The sequence below is a fragment of the Clinocottus analis genome, unplaced genomic scaffold (genome assembly GCF_023055335.1).
Source record: "Clinocottus analis isolate CAN_PGR_092001 unplaced genomic scaffold, fCliAna1.0.p SCAF_13, whole genome shotgun sequence".
In the NCBI taxonomy this organism is placed as follows: Eukaryota; Metazoa; Chordata; class Actinopteri; order Perciformes; family Cottidae; genus Clinocottus; species Clinocottus analis.
Window position 1 is genome coordinate 18,981,168 of NW_027175854.1, and position 22,631 is coordinate 19,003,798.

At 46.5% G+C, this 22,631-nt stretch overlaps 1 protein-coding gene across 5 annotated transcripts in view; it reads right to left on the bottom strand.

The window, feature by feature from the left end:
* The window catches only part of itga1 (integrin, alpha 1), a 39,549-nt gene that overhangs the window by 2,943 nt on the left and 13,975 nt on the right, over positions 1 to 22,631 (bottom strand). The window contains exons 1-25 of one of the 5 annotated variants that reach the window (XM_068574011.1): positions 21,442 to 21,588; positions 19,795 to 19,904; positions 17,419 to 17,507; positions 16,359 to 16,473; positions 15,306 to 15,433; positions 14,512 to 14,660; positions 13,703 to 13,853; positions 13,258 to 13,432; positions 12,915 to 12,988; positions 11,915 to 12,062; positions 10,737 to 10,882; positions 10,360 to 10,503; positions 10,025 to 10,276; positions 9,626 to 9,756; positions 8,597 to 8,772; positions 8,351 to 8,505; positions 5,853 to 5,963; positions 2,000 to 2,076; positions 1,689 to 1,815; positions 1,534 to 1,611; positions 1,379 to 1,455; positions 1,201 to 1,290; positions 845 to 947; positions 623 to 739; positions 417 to 515 (exon numbers count right to left, since the gene is read on the bottom strand). In XM_068574011.1, the coding sequence (XP_068430112.1) occupies positions 417 to 515; positions 623 to 739; positions 845 to 947; positions 1,201 to 1,290; positions 1,379 to 1,455; positions 1,534 to 1,611; positions 1,689 to 1,815; positions 2,000 to 2,076; positions 5,853 to 5,963; positions 8,351 to 8,505; positions 8,597 to 8,772; positions 9,626 to 9,756; positions 10,025 to 10,276; positions 10,360 to 10,503; positions 10,737 to 10,882; positions 11,915 to 12,062; positions 12,915 to 12,988; positions 13,258 to 13,432; positions 13,703 to 13,853; positions 14,512 to 14,660; positions 15,306 to 15,433; positions 16,359 to 16,473; positions 17,419 to 17,466 (2,871 nt within the window). In that variant the 5' untranslated portion in view covers positions 17,467 to 17,507; positions 19,795 to 19,904; positions 21,442 to 21,588. Of the gene's footprint in view, positions 1 to 416; positions 516 to 622; positions 740 to 844; positions 948 to 1,200; positions 1,291 to 1,378; positions 1,456 to 1,533; positions 1,612 to 1,688; positions 1,816 to 1,999; positions 2,077 to 5,852; positions 5,964 to 8,350; positions 8,506 to 8,596; positions 8,773 to 9,625; positions 9,757 to 10,024; positions 10,277 to 10,359; positions 10,504 to 10,736; positions 10,883 to 11,914; positions 12,063 to 12,914; positions 12,989 to 13,257; positions 13,433 to 13,702; positions 13,854 to 14,511; positions 14,661 to 15,305; positions 15,434 to 16,358; positions 16,474 to 17,418; positions 17,508 to 19,794; positions 19,905 to 20,323; positions 20,556 to 20,932; positions 21,410 to 21,441; positions 21,589 to 22,631 lie in introns of those variants that run through there. The other 4 variants (XM_068574012.1, XM_068574010.1, XM_068574009.1 and 1 more) reach the window with 4 other exon arrangements.

The window sequence follows — 22,631 nt, forward strand, 5'->3', positions numbered from 1 at the left end:
CAACCATTACAACCATTACAACCACTTAAACCATTACAACCATTACAACCACTTAAACCATTACAACCATTACAACCATTACAACCACTTAAACCATTACAACCATTACAACCACTTAAACCATTACAACCATTACAACCATTACAACCATTCAAACCATTACAACCATTACAACCATTCAAACCACTTAAACCATCTGAACCAGTATTCACCGAGTCATGAAGACAACTCTGAGGGTTAGGGTTAGAGCAGTCGAGGTTTCAATCTGGCAGATTAATTCATTTTCCACGTGGACGGATTAGTTCAGGTTTACTTGAACGTCCTTTATGAAACAGAACTTCCTGGTTTACAGGTAATCTGGCTTCACAGGTCAGATGAGTCTGGAAGATAATCCCACACAGCGGCGGGTCGCTCACCAGCAGGAAGACGCTGAGCGTCTCGGTCTTGGGGTTTGGCCTGATGACCTTCGGGTTGATGTTTTGAGGGTTGATCCAACCGGCTGCGTCACATTGCACCTGAAGAGAAGGGAGAGGCAGCTATTGGTCCATCTGTTCAGATACACTGGTGTGTGTGTGTGTGTGTGTGTGTGTGTGTGTGCGTGTGTGTGTGTGTGTGTGTGTACCTTGGGGCTGGAGCTGACGTGTGTCAGGTACAGTAAGTTGTTCTGCCGAGGCGACAGGTGAGGAAACATCACGGTGAGCACCAGCGGTGGAGACGCTACGTCACCTGACTTCTCCACCTGAAGGGAAGTGAGATGAAGTTCACTCATAATCTAGTTTATCAGGATTAATCCCAAGCAAACATCCGCATGCAGCCGTGTGCGTGAACCCATGATCTGCGTCACCGTGTAGCTGATGTGGACCTCCTCTCCGATCGCCCGGGTGTCATTGATCACAGCAGGATACTGCTCGCCCTCCTTCACCACGATGTGTTCATCCCCCGGCCGCCTGAAGGACATGTTTAGAAACTGGTTTGTACACTTTGACAACGCGGCGTGCGAGCGGCGTGCGAGCGGCGTGCGAGCGGCGTGCGAGCGGCGTGCGAGCGGCGTGCGAGCGGCGTGCGAGCGGCGTGCGAGCGGCGTGCGAGCGGCGTGCGAGCGGCGTGCGAGCGGCGTGCGAGCGGCGTGCGAGCGGCGTGCGAGCGGCGTGCGAGCGGCGTGCGAGCGGCGTGCGAGCGGCGTGCGGTGATGCTACTCACACTGAGAAGATCAGTCCAGCTTCGTACTTCACGGGGATGGAGATGTGCACGGCGTTGTCCTGCAGCGTGGACGCCAGCTCTTCACTGTCACTGAGCCAGGAAACACACGGAGAACATAAACGCTTCATTTCCACCAACACACTCTGTTTTTAAGACACACCGGGAGTAAGTCCCTCACCTCGTAGCCGTCACGTTGATCTGAATGACCTCCTGGACGTGTCGGGGATTCACCTGGAACCTGACTTTGAATCGATCCTGTGGATCACAGCACAGAGCGGGATGGTGACGAACACGTGACGCGTGGCAGCGTCAGCATGGTGAACGCACACTAACCTCCACGTTGCTGCCCAGGAAGGGGTATCCCACCGCACACTCCACCTTTGTGTTGTTCAGAGTGCACGCCTTCTCCGGCTGACGACACAAAACAACACAACGCGTCATCGCACACATTTCCCCTGCGTACACTGAGCGGATGAACACAACCTCACCTCGACTTTGACGTAGTTGATGTTGGCCGTGAAGCTGAGGATGACCTTGGTGTTGTACGCGTTGTCTTTGCTGTTTCTAACCTCGATGTTCACGTCGATCTTGTCTTTGTTGTCTCTGATCATCATTCTGGAGAAGTTCATAAAAACGGTCAGCGCTCGTTGTGATGCAGACGTCTGCCCACTAGGGGGCAGTCACGCGCTGAAGAGTCGCTCAGACTGAGCTCCAGGAGCCAGCAGCTGCACAGCTGAGCTCACAAAGGTCATACAGGAGGGTGTGATGTGCCTGAAGTCAGATCCTTCATGCTACTCACGTCTTCACGCTCGGCTGCGCTCGCAGAGAGAGGTCAGCGATGCACTTCTCATCGCTTCCACATTCAACCAGAGGAATCTACAAGACACAAGAAGATCAAGAAGATCTCTTCCGCTCAAAAATGCATTTTCTCATCATTTTATGTGATAGAATGATTTATGTGCTGAGTTTTACACTGAAAGTGTGTTTTCAGACTTGTTGAGTGGAAACTTCTCTGAATTAGCTTCAATATCAGTATTTATGGATAATATGTTGGTATGTGGCCAGATTTTGTTTTGTGTTATTCCAGATTCAAGCTTACCGTATAAAAATAATTGTTTCTTATCCACCGAAACATTTCTGGTTTAAAGCATTTAACATTTATTTAATGGTGGTAAAAAAAAAAGATATAGTAAAATCAAGCAATAGTCAAATGATTCATATGTTTATGTCTTATAAACCTACTTTATTGTTTATGTCTTATAAACCTACTTTATTGTTTATGTCTTATAAACCTACTTTATTGGGTGATACTTGGAGTTCAAACCAATAAAAGAATCCTGTCATAAAAAAGGAAAGTTTATAACTAAAGTTATAAACTGTGATGTTATTCAACTGTTTGCGTCACACTGAGAGGTGCTACTATGATTTTGTCCATTAAATTCATACGCATGAATAAAACATTGACTTTAATATAGTTACACACATACACACACACACACGCAGACACACACGCAGACACACACGCAGACACACACGCAGACACACACACACACACAGTCTTTTTCATTGCGAGAGGTTCCTGAACTCCTGCAGCAGCAGTAATTCAGCAGCAGCTCTTCTCCTGTATTTGTTTGCACTGCTGACTCTGACGACCTTCATTTCCTTTCACCCCGCAGGGTCAAGGTCAGACTTCTCTCGCTGTTACGATCAACAGCGTCCGCTCGCCACGAAAGAGGACGAGCGATATCACGACCAGCCCGATGTCACAAGAAGGGCTTCCTCTTTCTGAGTTTCCTCTTCCTTCCAGAGCGGCAGCAGCTCGGTCCGGTTCCTCTACGAGGTTCAACACGTATGAAGCTGGATCAAAGACATCAGACGTTCTTGATCCAGCGGAGCCTAACGAGACGATGACGACAGGATACGTCGTTCCTGCAGGTGGATCCTCAGAGAAAGACTCTTTTCTCTGCTGACGAGCAGAAGATGATCATGACCACATGTGATGAAGTCCATAATCATGACAAAACCTAATGCTTCACGTTCAAGCAGAGTGAATATTCACAACACTTCCTGTTGTGAACGCAGCGTAACACGAGTCACTGAAGCAACATCTCAGACAAACGTGTCAAACTAAATAAAATGTTTCTGCTAAGTTTAAGTCCCTCATCACCAAATCAATGAGATGATATTTAAATGTGCCTGCTGGTAGTATACGAGGTAATATATACTTATGAGGATATATGTACTGTATGCACGTATGTATCATGAACTATGAGTATATTCATGTAACCTATGTGTGTAGATTACATATAACTAGGAGTTTGAACACTTGTATGTCTCAGTATGTATTATTCATAATCATAAAGTCAATCAGTTGAAGCAGGATAAGTCTTGTTATCATGAGTCCACCTTCATGGTGTTCTACAGTAATGATATGCATCCTGTACTCATGACGGTCATATGAGTCTGAGTGTCTCAACACATCCATGTGTCTCTAAAGCGTTAAATAAAGGTTATGAGCAGCACGCAGCAGCTTCCACCATGTTCTCTCATCACGGACACAAACATGTTCACTAACAAGCCAGCTGTGTTTTACACAACCCTGTGACCTGTGTACTGAGTACTGTACTGTGTACTGTATGTACTGAGTACTGTACTGTATGTACTGTGTACTGTATGTACTGTGTACTGGATGTACTGAGTACTGTACTGTATGTACTGTGTACTGTGTACAGTATGTACTGTATGTATTGTGTACTGGATGTACTGAGTACTGTACTGTATGTACTGTGTACTGTGTACAGTATGTACTGTATGTATTGTGTACTGGATGTACTGAGTACTGTACTGTATGTACTGTGTACTGTGTACAGTATGTACTGTATGTACTGTGTACTGGATGTACTGAGTACTGTACTGTATGTACTGTGTACAGTATGTACTGTATGTATTGTGTACAGTATGTATTGTGTACAGTGTGTATTGTGTACAGTATGTATTGTGTACAGTGTGTATTGTGTACAGTGTGTATTGTGTACAGTATGTATTGTGTACAGTGTGTATTGTGTACAGTGTGTATTGTGTACAGTGTGTATTGTGTACAGTATCTATTGTGTACAGTGTGTATTGTGTACATATATGTATTAATAATTATTATAACTACTATAAACCACTATAAAGTACTGTAAAGTACTATAAAGTACTATCACTGCATCAGTGGAGCTGTGTGTTGTCCGGTGCGTGAACATCAGTGAACTTCACTAAACCTGCTCCAGACCAGGTGAGGGCATTTCAATGTGTTGCTATGGTGACTGATCTAAAGTGGCTTCGTGGAATCCAGATCTTCATCATCTCGTCCTGAAGTCCTGCAGGTCTACAGTAAACCAGGTACGTGGAACAGGACCCGAGGTCTGACCCAGCTGTCTTGATTCTTGTTGTTCCTACTTCCTACTTACGGTTGAATGCACTTATTGTGAGTCGCTTTGGATAAAAGCGTCAGCTAAAAGACATGTGATGTAGTGACATGTAATGGAATATAATGTAATCTAATATAATGTAATGTAACGTAATGTAATGTAATGTAACGTAATATAATATAATGTAATGTAATGTAATGTAATGTAATGTCATGTAAGGTAATGACATGTAATGTAACGTAATGTAATGTAATGTAATGTAACGTAATATAATATAATGTAATGTAATGTAACGTAATATAATATAATGTAATGTAATGTAATGTAATGTAATGTCATGTAAGGTAATGACATGTAATGTAACGTAATGTAATATAATGTAATGTAACGTAATGTAATGACATGTAATGTAGTGACATGTAATCTAATATAATCTAATGACACGTAATGTAATGTAATGACATGTAATATAATGTAATGTAATGTCATGCAATGACATGTAATGTAATGTAACGTAATGTAATATAATGTAATGTAATGACATGTAATATAATGTAATGTAATGTAATGTCATGCAATGACATGTAATATAATGACATGTGATGTAGTGACATGTAATATAATGTAACGTAATGTAATGTAATGACATGTAATATAATGTAATGTAATATAATGTAATGTAATGTCATGCAATGACATGTAATATAATGACATGTAATCTAATGACATGTAATATAATGTAATGTAATGTAATATAATGTAATCTAATGACATGTAATATAATGTAATGTAATGTAATGTCATGCAATGACATGTAATATAATGACATGTGATGTAATGTAACGTAATGTAATCTAATGACATGTAATATAATGTAATGTAATGTAATGTAATGTAATGCTGTGTGGCGCTGGCTTCATTGTCTTTGTTTCACGTGGAGGTTCTGGTGTGGTCCCTCTTCATCCGGACACATCGTGTTAGAACGACCGTGCATGAGTTAGTGTGGGAAACACCGAGCGGCCTCCAGGAAGCACTGAGGGACGGCCCTCAGCTGTCATGTGCTGACACAGCAGCAGGTTTGGAGAAGAGATCCTCGGCTTCTCAGGCTCAGATTATGAAGGCAGACAGATGGAAGATGTTGTGTGAAGCCTCCCTGTGACCTCAGCGCTCTGCTCAGTGGTATTTGGCCGTTAAGACTCAAAGTGCTGAGAGACTCTGAGAAGAGAAACACTGGCTCACCGTCTTGTTGATGGACTTGGGAAGGTTTTCATCCAGGACGGGGCCTTCGTCTTCATCAGCAAGTCCAAACTGCAGAGACACCATGAGAGGGTCTCGGAAGTCCAGCCGGGCCTGGAAGGGAAGGAGGAGGAAGAGGAGGAAGAGGAGGAGGAGGAGGGAGTGAAGAAGAGGTTTGGGCTGATTAGACCTTCATTCAGCACTCGCGTCCCCAGAGACTCTCGCGCTCGTCTTCAGTCGTCCTGACGTCAGACACTGAGTCGTTGTTTCTGTATTTCAGACAGCGGTGATGAAAAGTTATGACATTCATCCTGAGGGATACAAAAACAAAACCCATCCAACAGCTGTTTCACCCAAAACCACCACTGTCAGCCTCCTGGTGGCGCTAGAGGAAAGGTCAGATCCATGGCAATCCATTAAATTGTTCATGGCATCTTTCATATTTCAAACCTTCTGACCCTGCAGGACTTGGATGTGGGACGCTTCTGCTCTCTGGGACAGAGGTGCTATTCATGCTCAGCTCACGCAGCAGAAACAGCTGCTTCACTGATTAGTTCCTCTCTCGCTCGCCTGCAGGCGGCTAGTCAGAGAAATGAATGAATGCTGGAATGAGAACGGTTCTACTCGGCGTCACATGTCACATGTCACATGTGACATGTGACATGTCTCATGTCTCATGTCTCATGTCACATGTCTCATGTCACATGTGACATGTGACATGTGACATGTGACATGTCTCATGTCTCATGTCACATGTCTCATGTCACATGTCTCATGTCTCATGTCACATGTCACATGTCTCATGTCACATGTCACATGTCTCATGTCCCATGTCCCATGTCTCATGTCACATGTCACATGTCTCATGTCTCATGTCTCATGTCACATGTCACATGTCACATGTCTCATGTCTCATGTCACATGTCACATGTCACATGTCTCATGTCACATGTCACATGTCACATGTCTCATGTCTCATGTCTCATGTCACATGTCACATGTCTCATGTCACATGTCACATGTCACATGTCACATGTCTCATGTCACATGTCACATGTCACATGTCTCATGTCTCATGTCTCATGTCACATGTCACATGTCACATGTCACATGTCTCATGTCTCATGTCACATGTCACATGTCTCATGTCTCATGTCACATGTCACATGTCTCATGTCTCATGTCACATGTCTCATGTCTCATGTCTCATGTCTCATGTCACATGTCCCATGTCTCATGTCTCATGTCTCATGTCACATGGCTCCAGTGGGAGCTGTAACTATGGTTGCAAAATTCCGGGAATATTCAAAGTTGGAAACTTTCCACGGGAATATACTGGAAATAACTGGAAATGTTGGGGTAATTTAACTGTGTCTATCTTGTCATAAGAAGACATGCATGCAAACATTTATAATACAACTTTTAAAAATGACTTTTTTGACCTTCAGAAAGCCGTGAATAATGGATGTGATGTTGTACTTTTGTGTGGACATAAATACGTCCGACTCTCACTGCTGTAAAAAGTCTACTGAATACAAATAAACTTGGCATTAAATGAACATGGCTTCAGTTTACCAAGTAATCAATATGCAAGTAATCAAGTAATCAATATGCTAATGACAAACAGCGTTGGGAAAGTTCACTTTCTACATGAACTAGTTCAGTTCATAATTCAAAATGTTGAACTAAGTTCAGTTTCAACAAATGAACTAGTTCAGTTATTTTTCAGTATGTTGCAGCTGTAATTTAAATCTCTGGCTGCAGTACCGCTCTCGGCCTCCAGGCAACTCGGCGCTCTCACAAAGGGCTGAAACGTTCAGACTGATGACGCTGATGACAAAGACGTCAAAAACAACAGAACGTTTTATGTTCATGTTTCTGCAGACGATGTCTCAACCAGCTGATTCAGGTCCAGCTGAGCTCGGCCTGCAGAGTCTTGTTCTCGACTACATTTAACTTCCCTGTTGTAAACTTAGGCACATTTCTTTTTTTCAAAATTCCCGTGGAAACTTTCCGGAAATTTATCAGAAAATGTCCGCCCCTTTGCAGCCCCAGCTGTAACGCAGCGAAGGGTTCCATGAGATGAACAGTCTGTGGTGTGTTTGCAGGAATCTGCCCTGACCTGCAAGGTCACTTTGTCACATTTTCTCATTCAGTCTTTCCTTTGTCTTCTCGGCTGGTCTGTCGGCAGACAGATGATTCATCACTCGGAGCAGAGGGCTCGTCCTCGGCACGCTTTGATCAGCACGAGTCTGTTTCGTGTTACAACCGAGGTCTCTGAAGACGCTCACAGCTTTGTGCCGTCTCCTTTCTGGCTCCAAACACAATGCAGATCTCCAACAGGCCTAGAATAAACCTTCATGAACGCCTGTCCTCAACCACTTCATCTGATGAGTCCATCTTGTGCTTACAGGGTTAAATGCACAGTTCGGGGTGGACTCCGTTCAGGTAAGAAACCATAACTAGCCCCACGTGAACATCATAAAGATCAGAGTACTTGCCGACATCATGAAGGTCTCTTGCACACATTTTTTCTCCTGGTCTTTGATGGCGAGGCTCCTGGAGATCCTGCGATCACTTTTATCGTCCGAGGCCGTAAAGGAAGCTCTGGCCTTCGCTCGCAGAGCATCCAGAGTCAGACTGAACTGGATGTCTGCTGGAGGCAAAAAGAAAACATGTCGTGAAACACAACCGCTTGGACACGGAGGAGGCCTGGAGACGGATGAACAGGATGCTGTGCGGCTCACCGGCAGCAGGGTTCACGCCCTGGTTGGCAGATTTTACATGGTAGACAAAACAGACGTCAGTTGTCACACACACGGATGTGCGTCCACCGTGCTCACACTGATACTGAGACTGCTGCAGGTTGATTTTAACGGGGTCGAACGTCATGTTGGCACGGAGCTCTGCAACGTCTCTGGACCTGGTGGAAGAGACCAGTTACAGAAAACATGTCTGCTGAACCGTGTGCAGGCTGAAGCGTGTGCAGGCTGAAGCGTGTGCAGGCTGAAGCGTGTGCAGGCTGAAGCGTGTGCAGGCTGAAGCGTGTGCAGGCTGACGCGTGTGCCGGCTGAACCGTGTGCAGGCTGAAGCGTGTGCAGGCTGAACCGTGTGCAGGCTGAAGCGTGTGCAGGCTGAAGCGTGTGCAGGCTGATCTTTGTGCAGGCTGAACCGTGTGCAGGCTGATCTTTGTGCAGGCTGAACCGTGTGCAGGCTGATCTTTGTGCAGGCTGAACCGTGTGCAGGCTGAACCGTGTGCAGGCTGAACCGTGTGCAGGCTGAACCGTGTGCAGGCTGAACCGTGTGCAGGCTGAACCGTGTGCAGCCATCTCAGAACAAGACACGGATGCATCTTGAGTAAGACTTGGCCTGGACTCTGAGCTTTCTGAAAGCCAACAGTCCAGGAAGAACAGTCTGCTGCCAAATCCTATTTAAACTCTAAGCCTCTTGGGAGATGGGGTTTTCACACAGCTCAGCTGAGCCTCTGCCAGGAGAAACTGTGGGAGAAGCTCTTCCTGGGAAGTGAACTCATGGTGTGGGCTGATGTTTTAAAACCCTGCGGGTTGGTCCATCAGGGTTGCAGCAGAGATCATTAGGAAGTTGTGGATCTGGAGCCCACGAGCCCAGCGGGACACACAGCTGTCTAAACCCTCACAAGACAACGCAAACCAACATGGAGGCTCTCTGGGATACGGATGCTGCTGCTGGAAGTGATCCAGGTGGAATGTGCAGTTGTAGGCGTGCATGTTGATGTGTGAGGATGGGCCATGACTCACCAGAACAGTGACGCCCCGCCCAGACCTCCTATGGTCACATCAGTGATCCCGTCCCCGTTGAGATCCATGACTCCATGTATGGATTGACCAAAGAATTTCACCTTTTCACCGTCCCCGCCTGCTGGGATATGCTGCAGGGGAAAAACACAGAAACACATTAAAGGAGGTTTCAACCTGGCAGCTTTCCCAAAAGTTATTGTGGCTCTGAGGGTCGTGCTAACGCTGCGCTCGCCCCCTCTGGTGTAAAGCCCCTAAAGCCCCAAAAGCTCTCCAAATAAACACAACGCTCACGTGAACATGTGGCAGGAGGGGGCGAGGCTAAAGGTAGCACAACCCAGAGACACGATGGACACATGCACGGGCAATCAGCTGGGCTGCGAGGTCGCACACTGTTCTCACCTGGACAAACGTCTCCTTCAGCGACGTCTTATCTCCGTGATAGATGTACACGGCCCCTCGGTGGTCGTTCTCAAGAGGTGCGCCGATGGCCACGTCGTTAAACCCGTCCAGGTTGAGGTCTGAGACGGCAGCAATGGCCGTCCCGAAGCGGGCGCCGCACGGTTCGTTCTTATTGGTGCAGCTGGCCGAGTGGGCGGTGCAACAGGACTGATTGACGGGCTGCAAAGTGAACTCGTGCTCAAACTGGCCGTCCTGGAAATAAAAAAACAATCTGAGTCAAGCTCTTTCAATCAAAGACGCACACAGACGCACAACACGTCCACTTCCTTGCGTACCTGGGTGAGTTTGTAGACGTGGACCTGCCCCTGCTCGTCTCTCTCCGTGCCCATGAACATGGGAGAGCCGACCAGCAGGAGGTCCGTGTAGGAGTCTCCATCCACGTCGAGCGTCTGCAGGACGCTGCCGAAGTAGGAACCGATCTGAGAAAGAAAACAGCAGCGGACACGACAGCATTACAGAAAACACAAGATGATCCAGGAACCAGACGTCTGCGTGTTCTGCAGCTCAGGGCCACTGGAGCTCTTCCTCTCTCTGCTGCAACATGTTGTGTTTTCCTTCAGGATTAATACAGCCTCGTCTTGTTTAAAGACGGATGGAAGAAAGATGTCTTCTCTGCTAATGCTACACTCCTGCGGCTGCACAGGAGACTCACTTGTTGTCCTTTCAGTATCTGAGAGACGACGACGTTGTTCTGGCCGTCCAGCCGGTAGACGACCACCCGGCCCGTGTGGTTGTAGCGCGGCGCACCTGTGATGTACAGCACCCCGTCGGGGGTGGAGGCCGACTGGACGTCATAGCCTGCAGACACACGGGTTCACACTGCGCTCAGTCGGGTGCATTCTTTACATCAACATGCATCTTCTGCACTCAACACCAGCAGAAAAACAACTACGGCTCTCTCAGGGGATTTTTAAACGCTTCTTCAGCCCGATGCTTACGGCTCACTGTGAGGACGAAACTATAAAATACACCACTGGAAACTGGCAGGAACACACACACACACACACACACACACACACACACACACACACACAGTCTGCAGTCAGACCATCTGGTGCGAGCGGTGCCAACAGCTGCGTTTACAGTGTGCGAGCTCGTCTGCTCCTTCTGATGACATGTTGATTAAATAACTGGATATTCAGACGCTGCGGCGGCTCTGCGGGCCATAAAAGGCAGCGGGAGGGAAGAGCATGCGTTCATTATTCATGTGACGGAGAGATGGACAGCGTTTGCTGTCAGTTAGACAAATGACATGTTTCACTCCTTCATGCAACAGAAGTATGGAAGCCCGTTTCAGACACAAAGTCATATGTGTGACCAAAAGAAATTAATTATGACCACAAAACAAAAGGTTGAAGTGATGATAAAAAGTCTAAATGATGAGCTCGTCAGTGCTCATGCGCTGCTCGTCGTGCTAACTACGCTAGCTACCTGTTGACGTGTTAGCTCAACAGGTAGCTGCGTTGCTTTTAATGCTGCTGTGTTTCTTAAAGCGGCATCGTACGTGCACTTTGTAACTCATAATTTTGACTTTTTCTTGTCATAAGTATGACTCTTATTTTATTTTTACATACTTTTTTTTGGGTCATACTTTTTTTCTTGGTCACAACTATGACTTTATTTTGTTGTCATCATGTTTGTGTGTTTTCTTTGTGATGGGCTTCCATACAGAAGCTACGTATATTCCGTCGTAGTGAAACTTCAGCTCGTCTCTGGAAAGATGGATTCATCTCTGCGTTCTTGGACGTGTTCCTGTACATTGCTCAGCTCCTTCTTTGAGTCCAGCTGACAGATAAAACATGTCTCAGGCCCTTTGCAGCTTGAACTCACCCAGGTACCCGGCGAGCCCCTCGTACCCGGCCTCAGCCTGCGGGTCGTAGAAGTCGGTCTTCCCTGGAACGACGGTTCCTCCGGCAGTGTGCATGACCACCGTCCCGTTCCAGTCGAACGCTCCCACTGCTCCCAGTAGCAGGCCGTCCTGCGAGAGCCAACGTGGTCCAACATGAGATTTGCAAACACAATATGAGTCACTGAAGTTGTCGGCTAACGAGATGAAGGCTCTGGATGTAGGAACCAAAAACCAAGTAAAACTTTATTTAAAACGCGCTGGAGCAGCTTTCCACCCCGACACAGTACAGCCAGCGCAGAAACACACTTCACTCATCCACTGCAGTTTGAAAATGTATGAATAGTTAAAACTTTCAGTGGTTCCAGCTCGTGAAATGTTTCTGCCTTTCTGTTATATCATTACAATAAGAGAATATGATCTATCAGCATTTTCACTATTTAAAAAAAAATCAAATTCAATCAATAATGTAACCCCTTGAAAATATATACACCATTAAAAAACCTAAATAAAATCAAACATAGAAGAATATAACACCGAGCAGAAAACAAAAATATATCGGTCGATCAATGATTTGAATTGATCTTTGTTTTGGAAGCTGTTTCTGCTCAGACGAGCTGACTCGTGAACAAGCTGCAGGGCGGCGTGTTGCCCTCAGAGCAGAGAACATGCTGCTGAGCATCCTCCTGCTCTCCATCTTCTACCCTTCACATGCCGTCGGCCTGAGTCTGCAGGGAGGACAGAGCGGCTGAGAACCTGCACTGTTCGAGGGCTGCAGACGCTCTGCAGGTAACGCTCGTGTCTGGACAGGTCATCCAGGCCCACGCGCTCGCCTCCCCGAAAGCTGCTCAAATAAACTGAACTCTTCCGCGATCTAAAGATAGGATGCGGCCGTCCGGCGTCTGGTCCAGTGACGCCGTTAGTGACTTTACTTATATGGTATTTGTATATTCATCAGATATAAATAATTGGATGCAGACTCACTTTGGAAGAATGTGCGCTGAACCCGGCTTGAGACATCTCCATCTCGAAGGAGGAGGTGAAGTTGCCGGTTGTAGCTGAGGACGGAAAAGTTCAATTGAACCTTTATTTATAAAGTAAACAGCAGATAAAACAACGTTGTCTGTTTCTCCTGCTCACGGCCCTGATGCTCGATGGATGGACAGTTATTGTTGAGGAAATAAATAGAGTGACATTTAGAGGAACGTTGTTTCTGGCGGAGTGAAACATCACCAGCAGTAGATGTTTAGAATCTAAACCTCATTCAGCGTTGTGTTTACATGAAGCCGCGCTCCATACTCCTTCTTTTAAAATATTAAACGTTGACCTTCCAAAGCAAAGATCTTGCTTCCCAAAGCGTCCACGATGCTCAGCAGCGCCACCTCGTCCGACACGTTGAAGAAGTGGTCGTGCAGCGGCTCGCTGGACACGGACGCGATCTCCCGGATGAACTTCTGCACTTCTTCTGCGCTTTTGTTCTGGCGATTGTAGTCTCCTAAAACCTGGAAGAGAAGCACAGCAGCCGGATGACGCCGAGGCTCAAAGTGTCTGAGGACGGACGGACACTTCGCTTGATTCTAGTTCGATGATCGAACGACGCATTTTTAATCTGTCTTGTTATTTGACTGAATGCTGAAATAATATTTCCATAAGGCGCAGAGTAAAATGGCTTCATGTCACAATGGTTTCTATAGTTTATGGATAATCCATGAATGAGGAATTGTTGTGAACAGTGAACACAGAACTCAGACATGACGGTAGTTTGTACCCACAGCGATGCCAAACCTCTCGATGTCGTCCTCGTCACACTCTCCGATGACCTTGTCCAGATTATAGAAGTCATGTGACTCTCCGTCGGTCACGATCACCATGACCTTCTTCACCCCGGGCCGCGCGCCGCGCTCCGGCATGAAGGCCTCTTTCCTGATTGGTGCAAACACGTTGAGTCAAACCAAGAAAACATGAAGTCTCTGCAGAACCAGGACCTGAGATAACGTTCGACATCCACAAGACGAGCGGGAGGTCTTTTTTATTCCATGCATTTTCTTCCTTACATTACCCAGAATGCAACTCCACCACTGTCAGTCCAGTTAGCGGCTCGCGTGTGTTATTCTAACAGCTGTGTGTTATTCTAACAGCAGTGTGTGTAACCTTCAGATGTTTCCCTCTAGCAGAGAGCTACAAAACGTGTGAGAGATGAGATGCATGTTCTCATTCGTAACCTTCAGCTGCTGTCGGACGCTGCAGTTCTCTCTCTGGAGCAGCAACGGCTTCATGAAACATGCTTCACGTCTGCTGCCGTGCTGCCTGACGCCTGCAAACTGACCTCAACGTGCAGAATCAATGGAGTTCACTTTGGCTCAGCGTTAATACTTTAGTTTGGAAAACATCCGCTCGACCGCGTCGGCCCGAACGGGAACGTCCGCTGGACGTTTGAGAAAACGTTGAGCGATGCGTTTCACCCAGAAGAGAGGAGCTCGTCCCAGTTACTCCTGAGACGACACGGCCCATTCAGAGGCTCGCGAACCTCCATGTGGACGCCACAAGGAGCCGGACGGGAGGGAGGGTTGGCGGCGGATACCTGGCGGTGTCGATGCCCTTGAAGGTCATGGTCCTGAAGCCGGTCTGCTGAGGAAGCTCTCCAACGAATCGCAGCAGGTTGTGAGTGTTGTCGAACTGGCTGAGGTTGACACGGTGCGTCACAGTCTCTCCGTACGAGACGATGCCCACCTGCAACACACACACGTTCTTGTGAAGCTTATCCAACATTAAAATCTATTTTTCCCTTTTCTCTCGCCGTGTCCTCCGCCCTCCCAGACAGTCTGCCAGGATGTGGTCGGCTCGGGTTGGGTTGATATGACACGATGTTCTTTATGCAGAACGCAAAGGACTTCAGCAGCCGTGGAAGATGTGACTTACAACCGCTGGGCGCCGCAGTGAGGAGACTTTCCAGTGTTCCCCTCTGGAAAACTCCAGCAGCTCCAGACCAGATCAATGAAACCATAATAAACCCAACCGCCGATGGAGGAGCGGTCCAAGACAACTGGACAGAAATACACTGGAGGTAGAACTAAGGCAGAGGAGGACTTTACTTCCAGGACTGAAAAGGCTTCAATTCATTACATTTGCTTCATGAAGGGCAGATTGCAGTCACTCCCACTGCTGGCACCGGCTGCATTAAACCATAATGATGGGCACTTAAGTCATCAACATATTAAAATATGAAGAACTGAGCCGGCAGCAAACACTTTATTCCTGCAGTCGTCCTGTTTCTCTGTGTTGTCTCATGCGACCCACTTCTGTCATGTAAGATCACAAGAGCAACTTCCAGCAGGGAACTTGATCTTTTCAGAGTCATTCCTTGCAGCAGCTGACCTGTGAGAGTTTGGGTCCGATCTCAATTTTCTCGATGAACCGTATCAGGAAGTCCACGATGCTGGACCAGGGGTAGATGCTGTTGGACCCGTCCAGAACCATCACGATGTCCAGCTCCTTGGCACACTCTGCAACAGAAACCATCCTGAGTTTCTGACCGGAGATTGTTTTTCATGTTAAACATTAAATGTTTTATCTTTAAAATTGGCAAAGATGGACGTCTGTTTTTATGAGAACAGCTGATTTCCCCCCAAATAAATAAATTAGATTATGCAACACATCCTGTCCTCTTCCTGTGTGTCGTGCCCACAGACACACAACAGCGTCGCCGCTAATCAAAATGTAATAACGTCGAGCAGGGGGTCTCAACCTGGGGGTCGGGACCCCGCGAGGGATCACAGGTCAACTCGAAGGGGTCGCAGGAGCAGAATTCAGCAAATTACCAGATAATGGGAGGTCTGTTAAAGGACATAAAGAACCAGCTCAGCCTGTGAAGCTCCTTCATTAACATGCGATACCACTCACAGGATGAGGATAAGAGGACTCAGAAGGCCTCGTGGCCTCCACAGTGCAGAACCTGTGTTTCCTGACTCCTCAGCCCATCGACATGCACTCGCCTGAAACGTCTCCATTCCTTACACATCCACACTGCACAGACCTAAAGACGTTAAGATCCTCCTGCGAGTCAAAAAGACCTCAATCTATTGATAAGATAATCTACTAAAGACTTCATTTACTTTCATTCACACACATGAGGCTCGTCAACATGTCTTCAGTCAGGCAGAGAAATACTGAAAGCAACGTAGAAGTATGACTGTCGGCTGTTTACTGTCTGGCTCCGCCGGCCGTTTCCTTCCAGGGAACAGAGAGCAGTGAAGCGTCTCCTAACTTGGTCAGACCGTCGGCAGCAGAGAGGAATGGGGCGCAGACCAGTTTACATGAAGAAGAATGCTCTAATCTCCCCGTCCGCTGAGAGAGGGTGCGCTCGGTGGGACGACTGTGAGATCTCAATCTGCCGTCTCTCAGAGTCAAAGCGCTGCCTCCTGGTGTTACCTTGCAGGGCCGGAGCCACAGAGTTCAGGATCTGGAAGGAATCACTGACGTTGGCACAAACTCCAGAGATGTACTGCTGCTGCCCACACATGTATCCGTACTGAGGACCACAGGCCTGTGGAGACACACACACACACACACACACACACACACACACACACACTGACACTGCTGCAGAAAATAGGCTGTGACTGCTTCACTTTCCAGCAGCACGAGGTCGAGGGTGAGTTCAGAACCCAAGAGGAAAGAACGACTCAAACTGAGGACTATAAAGAGACTGAACTCCTCCAGAGAGAAAAGAGAGAAGGAAGTAAAGCATTAACATGACCGACGACAAGTAAACAACTGAATAACTTCTCATCTCTGAGCCTCAGCTCCTTAGATTTCCCAGCATGCACCAGAACCTCAGCGCTTCCCTCACAGAGCGGCTTTTAGCCGCTACTGTGCTAACAATCGCTAACTAACAATCAACAAAAGAGCCGAGGCTGAAGGGAATGTTATTTGAGACATTAGATTATGAAACACATGAAGTCTACAACATATAAGACCTTAAATAAGCACTGAATCCATTTCTTTTAGCGCGTGTTCAAAATCAACTTCCAGCGTATTGGATGAACTGATGGTCGTTTAAATAACACATTCACAGGTGAGAGTTATTACTTTTTAGGATTGACATGTTAGTGTCAGCGCAGCATCTGTCCTTACAGTCCAGCATGATGTCAGCTTGGACTAAATAAGGTGCATGAATATCTATCTGGTGACCATTCCTCCATTGTTTCTGTCATTTTCACACTCTGCTCGTCTAATATCATTTTCTGGAGGTCATAGCCATGAAATGAAATGCGTGCTGTCTGCTTCATACTCTACATCTCTGCATGAGTTACATCACAGGACGCCACTGAGAGACATGGCAGGGTCAGGTCCTGTTCCCAGAGACCAAAAGGTCCAGAGAACATCTACTTTCTGCACAGAAAACATGCAAAGTTCAGTCTTCCTTTTGCGTTTGGAAAATGTAGAATAAAGCACTTTTATTAATGACAAAGAGCAACTTCCCCCTCACCAGAAATCCTCCGTTGGGATTGGTCACCAGCGTGGTTCCCATGGTCATGTTCTCCTTGACTTCACGTACGTTGGGAATTGTTGTGTTTTCTAAGAAAAAAAGTATGGATGAATAAACAGAGCGAGACAAACAGAGAGGAAGAACAGCTGGATGAATTCCTGCTCAGTGTTTTCCCATCAGCAGCAGCGTTAAATATAGCAGGTTTCACTGCTGCGCCTGTGTGCAGCTCACAGCAGCTAACACAGGACGCGCAGCGCTCTGATGAAAGAGAGGATTTGAAGCATGTGGCTAAAATTAGCATGTTATGACAAACGACTTGGGAAAGGTTTCTTCTTTTTCTTTCCACATATTCCCACAAACTCCTTCTCCGGCCGCTCCCTGAGTCGAGCTCTTGACCGATTCCCATGAGGGACGTTTGCTCTTCAACCATTTCTGACTCTCATTAGCAGGAATGTTCTCTCCTCTGAACCGACGCGAGCTGGCAGTAGTTAGCGTGACGTCACGGCCTTAACGACTTACGTCCGTCACTTCTCTTCTTCTGTGGGAATTCAGATTCCTGCTTTCTCTTTCGAGCCCACTTCCTGTCTCTGCACCACTCTGACCTCATGACGTCGTCGCTGCTTCACACACAGGGAGCTCTGGAGTGAAGACAAGCTGTTTGTAAAGTGTTTCCTCTCTGATGCAGTGAGTGATCTGGACTGAGGTCCTCATGATGCGTCCACGTGGGACTGAAAGGCGCTTTGTGCGTCTGCAGCAGAATACACACTTTGTCCTCAGTGAACTGTGACCTGCAGATCGCTATCAGAACAAATCAGACTTATTACACAGTCCCTCTTGGTCTGCGACGACCTTTTGAAAACAGAGCTATTGCTATTGTGTGTTATGCTAAAATATATCAGCGTGGCCATCAGTTACAAGCTGCTAACTGAGAGGTTCCAGTGGTGGAAAGCACATTTACATGAGAGCTGCATTTCAGGACAACTCTGCTTTTCATTCCACAACATCCATTCAATAACTTTATTTAGATATTCTGCTGATTCAGTTTGGTGATAAGGAAAAGAACCAACAACTGTATGAAGTGTTCTGAGAAGAGATGAGAATAGTGTCGCAGCACATGAATCCATCAAATGAAGGGTGATAACGGGAGTAATGAATGAGTCTTCTCCACTCGGTACATCAAGTATGTTACTTTAGTAGAAGGTGGACAGGTTTCTACACCGTTGTCTGCATCTGGAACACTTGATGTGTTGTTAGTCATTTGGATTCAATCCCAGCGGGATGTAAACACACTGCAGGCCGAGTCAGCAGTCTGGATGTTGGGAGTTTCAGTGTTTCATCGCACGTGACTGTCTGAACTTTCATTGGTCAGACTGAACCGTGATTAACAATTACAACAAAACCACACATTTAACGTTCACTGTGGCTCGGCTGCTCTCTCTGCGCTGCCGTCACACATGGAGACAGACGAGGGCGTCGCCGCGAGCCGACCGAGCGACCACGAGAAGGAACGCCGACGCCACAACCAGGACGATCATGCCACTGGCAACGCAGCACGGAGGCTGCTGCTGTGTAATCCAGTCATGTAATCCAGTTATGTAATCCAGTCCTCATGTAATCCAGTCATGTAATCTAGTCCTCATGTAATCTACTCCTCATGTAATCCAGTCCTCATGTAATCCAGTCATGTAATCTAGTCCTCATGTAATCTACTCCTCATGTAATCCAGTCATGTAATCTAGTCCTCATGTAATCTACTCCTCATGTAATCCAGTCATGTAATCTACTCGTCATGTAATCCACTCCTCATGTAATCCAGTTTGTGAGATTTAGGCTTTTGTCTGTTTGACTCATCCAGGATTAGAAACACAGATCCATCTCTCTCCTGTGGTGAGTGGAGGAGTGTTTGCACAGATTAAGGATGAACACTATAACTCCTGTTCCTTGATCTTGAGGTAAGCAGGAGTTGTTAATCTGAGCGTCTCCTGTTCTGCTCGGCGTCCTCCAGTCGACACGCAGCCAAAGCGCTCTGCAGCTCACTTGTGTTTATCCGTTTAATTAAGATATAATTGGAAGGATGAAACATTAAAACCTTGTTTATTTACTGTCTTCCTGTTGTGATGGGACTCACTTCCTCCCCACCAGAACCAATCAGATAAGTTAAACACACACACACACACACACACACACACACACACACACACACACACACACACACAGTGAATTCCCAACATCTCCACATCATGTGGTCAGTTAATAAGATGACGTCCTCAAATGTCTGCTTCTGTTTACTGTCCAAAGATATCCAAATTAAAACTGAGAAAACACACACACACACACACACACACACACACACACACACACACACACACAGCTTACTCGGCAGCTCCAGCTTGACACACGTCTTGTCCGCCGTCCCTACAGGACACTTGTAGACGTCTCCGGTCCGTTTGGCCGGCTGACCCGACAGCGGCGATCCAATCAGCACCCTGAAGGAGGAGCGATGTGATTGGTTGTTAGAAATCCTTCCAACAGACACACACAGTTTCAGTTGTGATCACAATTCAAATATGATTGTTAAGTTAAGCGTCGGGAGGTGGTGACTTTTAAAGATTTTATAATCACACTTCAACAGCGTGGCTGATGAAGCAGTTATAGATTATTATAACTGGCTCATGAACTGTGGCTTTCACATTATTACGCCTGACTATGAGCCTGAAATAACGTTGACCTCGCTCATTAAAAAAACACCTCATTATCACCTCATTACGTCCTACCAGCACGACGCGTTGCAGATGTCTGCAGCGCCGGCGTTATCAAACATACTGAACGCTTAGCACGCACAAACGCGTGTGTGTGTGTGTGTGTGTGTGTGTGTGTGTGTGTGTGTGACACACCCATAACTCACTTCCATGTGGGAGTTTCATGATGTATTGTGTCAGTAAACTGAAGCAAGCCGGTCATCTTCCTCTGAACACTCATTAACATTCCTACACTAACAGCTCTGGTCATGGAAAGCAGCCACACAGTGGAACAACAACAACACGCTTATTTAACTAAGTTCTGTTGCTTCTAGTTTTCACACATTTTAAAGGAATAGTTCAAGATTTTGGGAAATATAGCTCGCAGAGAGATGAGAAGATTGATAGCGTGCTCGTATCTGTCTGTTCAGGCAGTTCTCACACGCTGTAAACACAAAAAGTAATGCATTATAATTTAAACTAATACAAAAAGTAATGCATTATAATTTAAACTAATACAAAAAGTAATGCATTATAATTTAAACTAATACAAAAAGTAATGCATTATAATTTAAGCTAATACAAAAAGTAATGCATTATAATCTAAACTACTGAATGAAGGGAAGTGCAGAGCTGCCGTTGAGGAAGTCAGATGACATAGCTATTTTGCGTGCTTGCGTGCGTCACCCCAAATGTCTGACTATCCGTCAAAGCAACTGTGATTGGTCCGCTAACCACATCCTGAGTCTCTCATGTCCGGTTTCACAGCATAATACCTCTGTTTTTAAAAGCCACAGCAGAAACAGGAACAATGGATCCTGTTGAAGAACGTTTGGCTGAAGAGGTCCACAAATATGAGCATTTATAAAACCATCTGACGAGTATCAGGACATAAAGATGGAGGTGAACTCCTGGAGGGAGATATCGTGAACGTCGGTGTGCATGTCCACTCTAAACGTTGCGCCACCTGCTGGTCTGGAGTATGAAAAACACAGGGAACTAAAAACCAACACGAGTCCGTCAATCCGACTGCGTGGCCGGCCGGAGTTGGAGTTGCAAAAGTATAATTCAGCCTTCAGCCTTAAATCAGCCTTTAGTCTGTACGTAGCTAACTTTGTACGTAGCTAACTCTGTACGTAGCTAACTCTGTACGTCGCTTCTGAAATTTAAGCAACCTGCGTAAGTTAGACATGAAGGCCAGCAGCGTCAACCTCGTCCAGACTTTATGCTAAGCTAACCCTCTCTTGACTGTAGCATCATATTTAACACAGAGCCACCAACTCACGCTTTCGCCGTGTGACACGCGCTCTTTCATGTTTTCACACGCCACACAACCAATATCTCACGCCAAAAAAAAAGTCTGGGGCGCGTATCTGTAAACCTATTCGCTGCGTAGACATCCTGTTTTCCACAACTGTGGGACCGCCGGCAGAGGAGCAGAGAGACGGAGGCATCGGCTCTCAAGTCTCACGCGTTGAACGTGACTGTCACTCAGTGGTCTTAAGTCCCGCCCTCCGGACACACAGCTGTGCGCTGCGGCGCGTATTTCTCGTAGTCTCACCCCCCCACCCCCCCTTCGACAACATCTCACACCAAGGTTTTATGAAAAGTTGGCAGCTCTGATTTAACAGAATAAATATGACATGCTATCGATCTTCTCATCTAATTCTTGCCAAGAAAGCATGTAACAAATCATGTTTTCCTTACCCAATAGGCATATTCTGTTAGTCTCATACAGAGCTACCAACTCTCACGCTTTCGCCGTGTGACACGCGCTTTTTCATGTTTTCACACGCTCACACAACTAATATCTCCGGCTCACAGCTGTTCTGCGGCGCGTAGTTCTAGTTGTCGCCCCCTTCAACAAAATCTCACGGCAAGGTTTATTGAAAAGTTGGCATCTCTGCTCATACGAGCCCATTTCTCTCCGTACAAACAAGCAATAATTTGTTTGCTCGCAGAACGATAATCTGGCAGCAACAGCTAGTTTACTTTACAACAACATGGCAATGTTGTGCCATCAGCAGTCTTGTGGGAAAAGTCCATGGACGCCTCTTCCTGAACCCATGCAACTCCTCTCTGTGTGTCGATCCACATTTCAACACCGAGCTGCTCTGCAGATGCAGAAGGTGTGTGTGTGTGTGTGTGTGTGTGTGTGTGTCTTGACGAGACATCTGCGTCTAATCAGTTGTGGTAACTTGTGTGTTACGTCACCTCGTGATCGCCTTCCTTTCCCCGTAATATTCTCACACATGGACAAATGGAGGGCTGCATTACATCTCTATTTTTATTGCCCCTTCTCCTCATTTCCTTCCAACTTCATCATGGGTCCATATCTTTGTTTTCTTCCATTAGTAGTTCACTCCTCATCTCTAACGACTTTGACGTGTCGTTTCTCAGGGTTCAACTTCTTCAACCTGGTCTCATCTTTAGCTAACACTGTGAGTTGGAACAACATGGCGCTATCTGGAGATG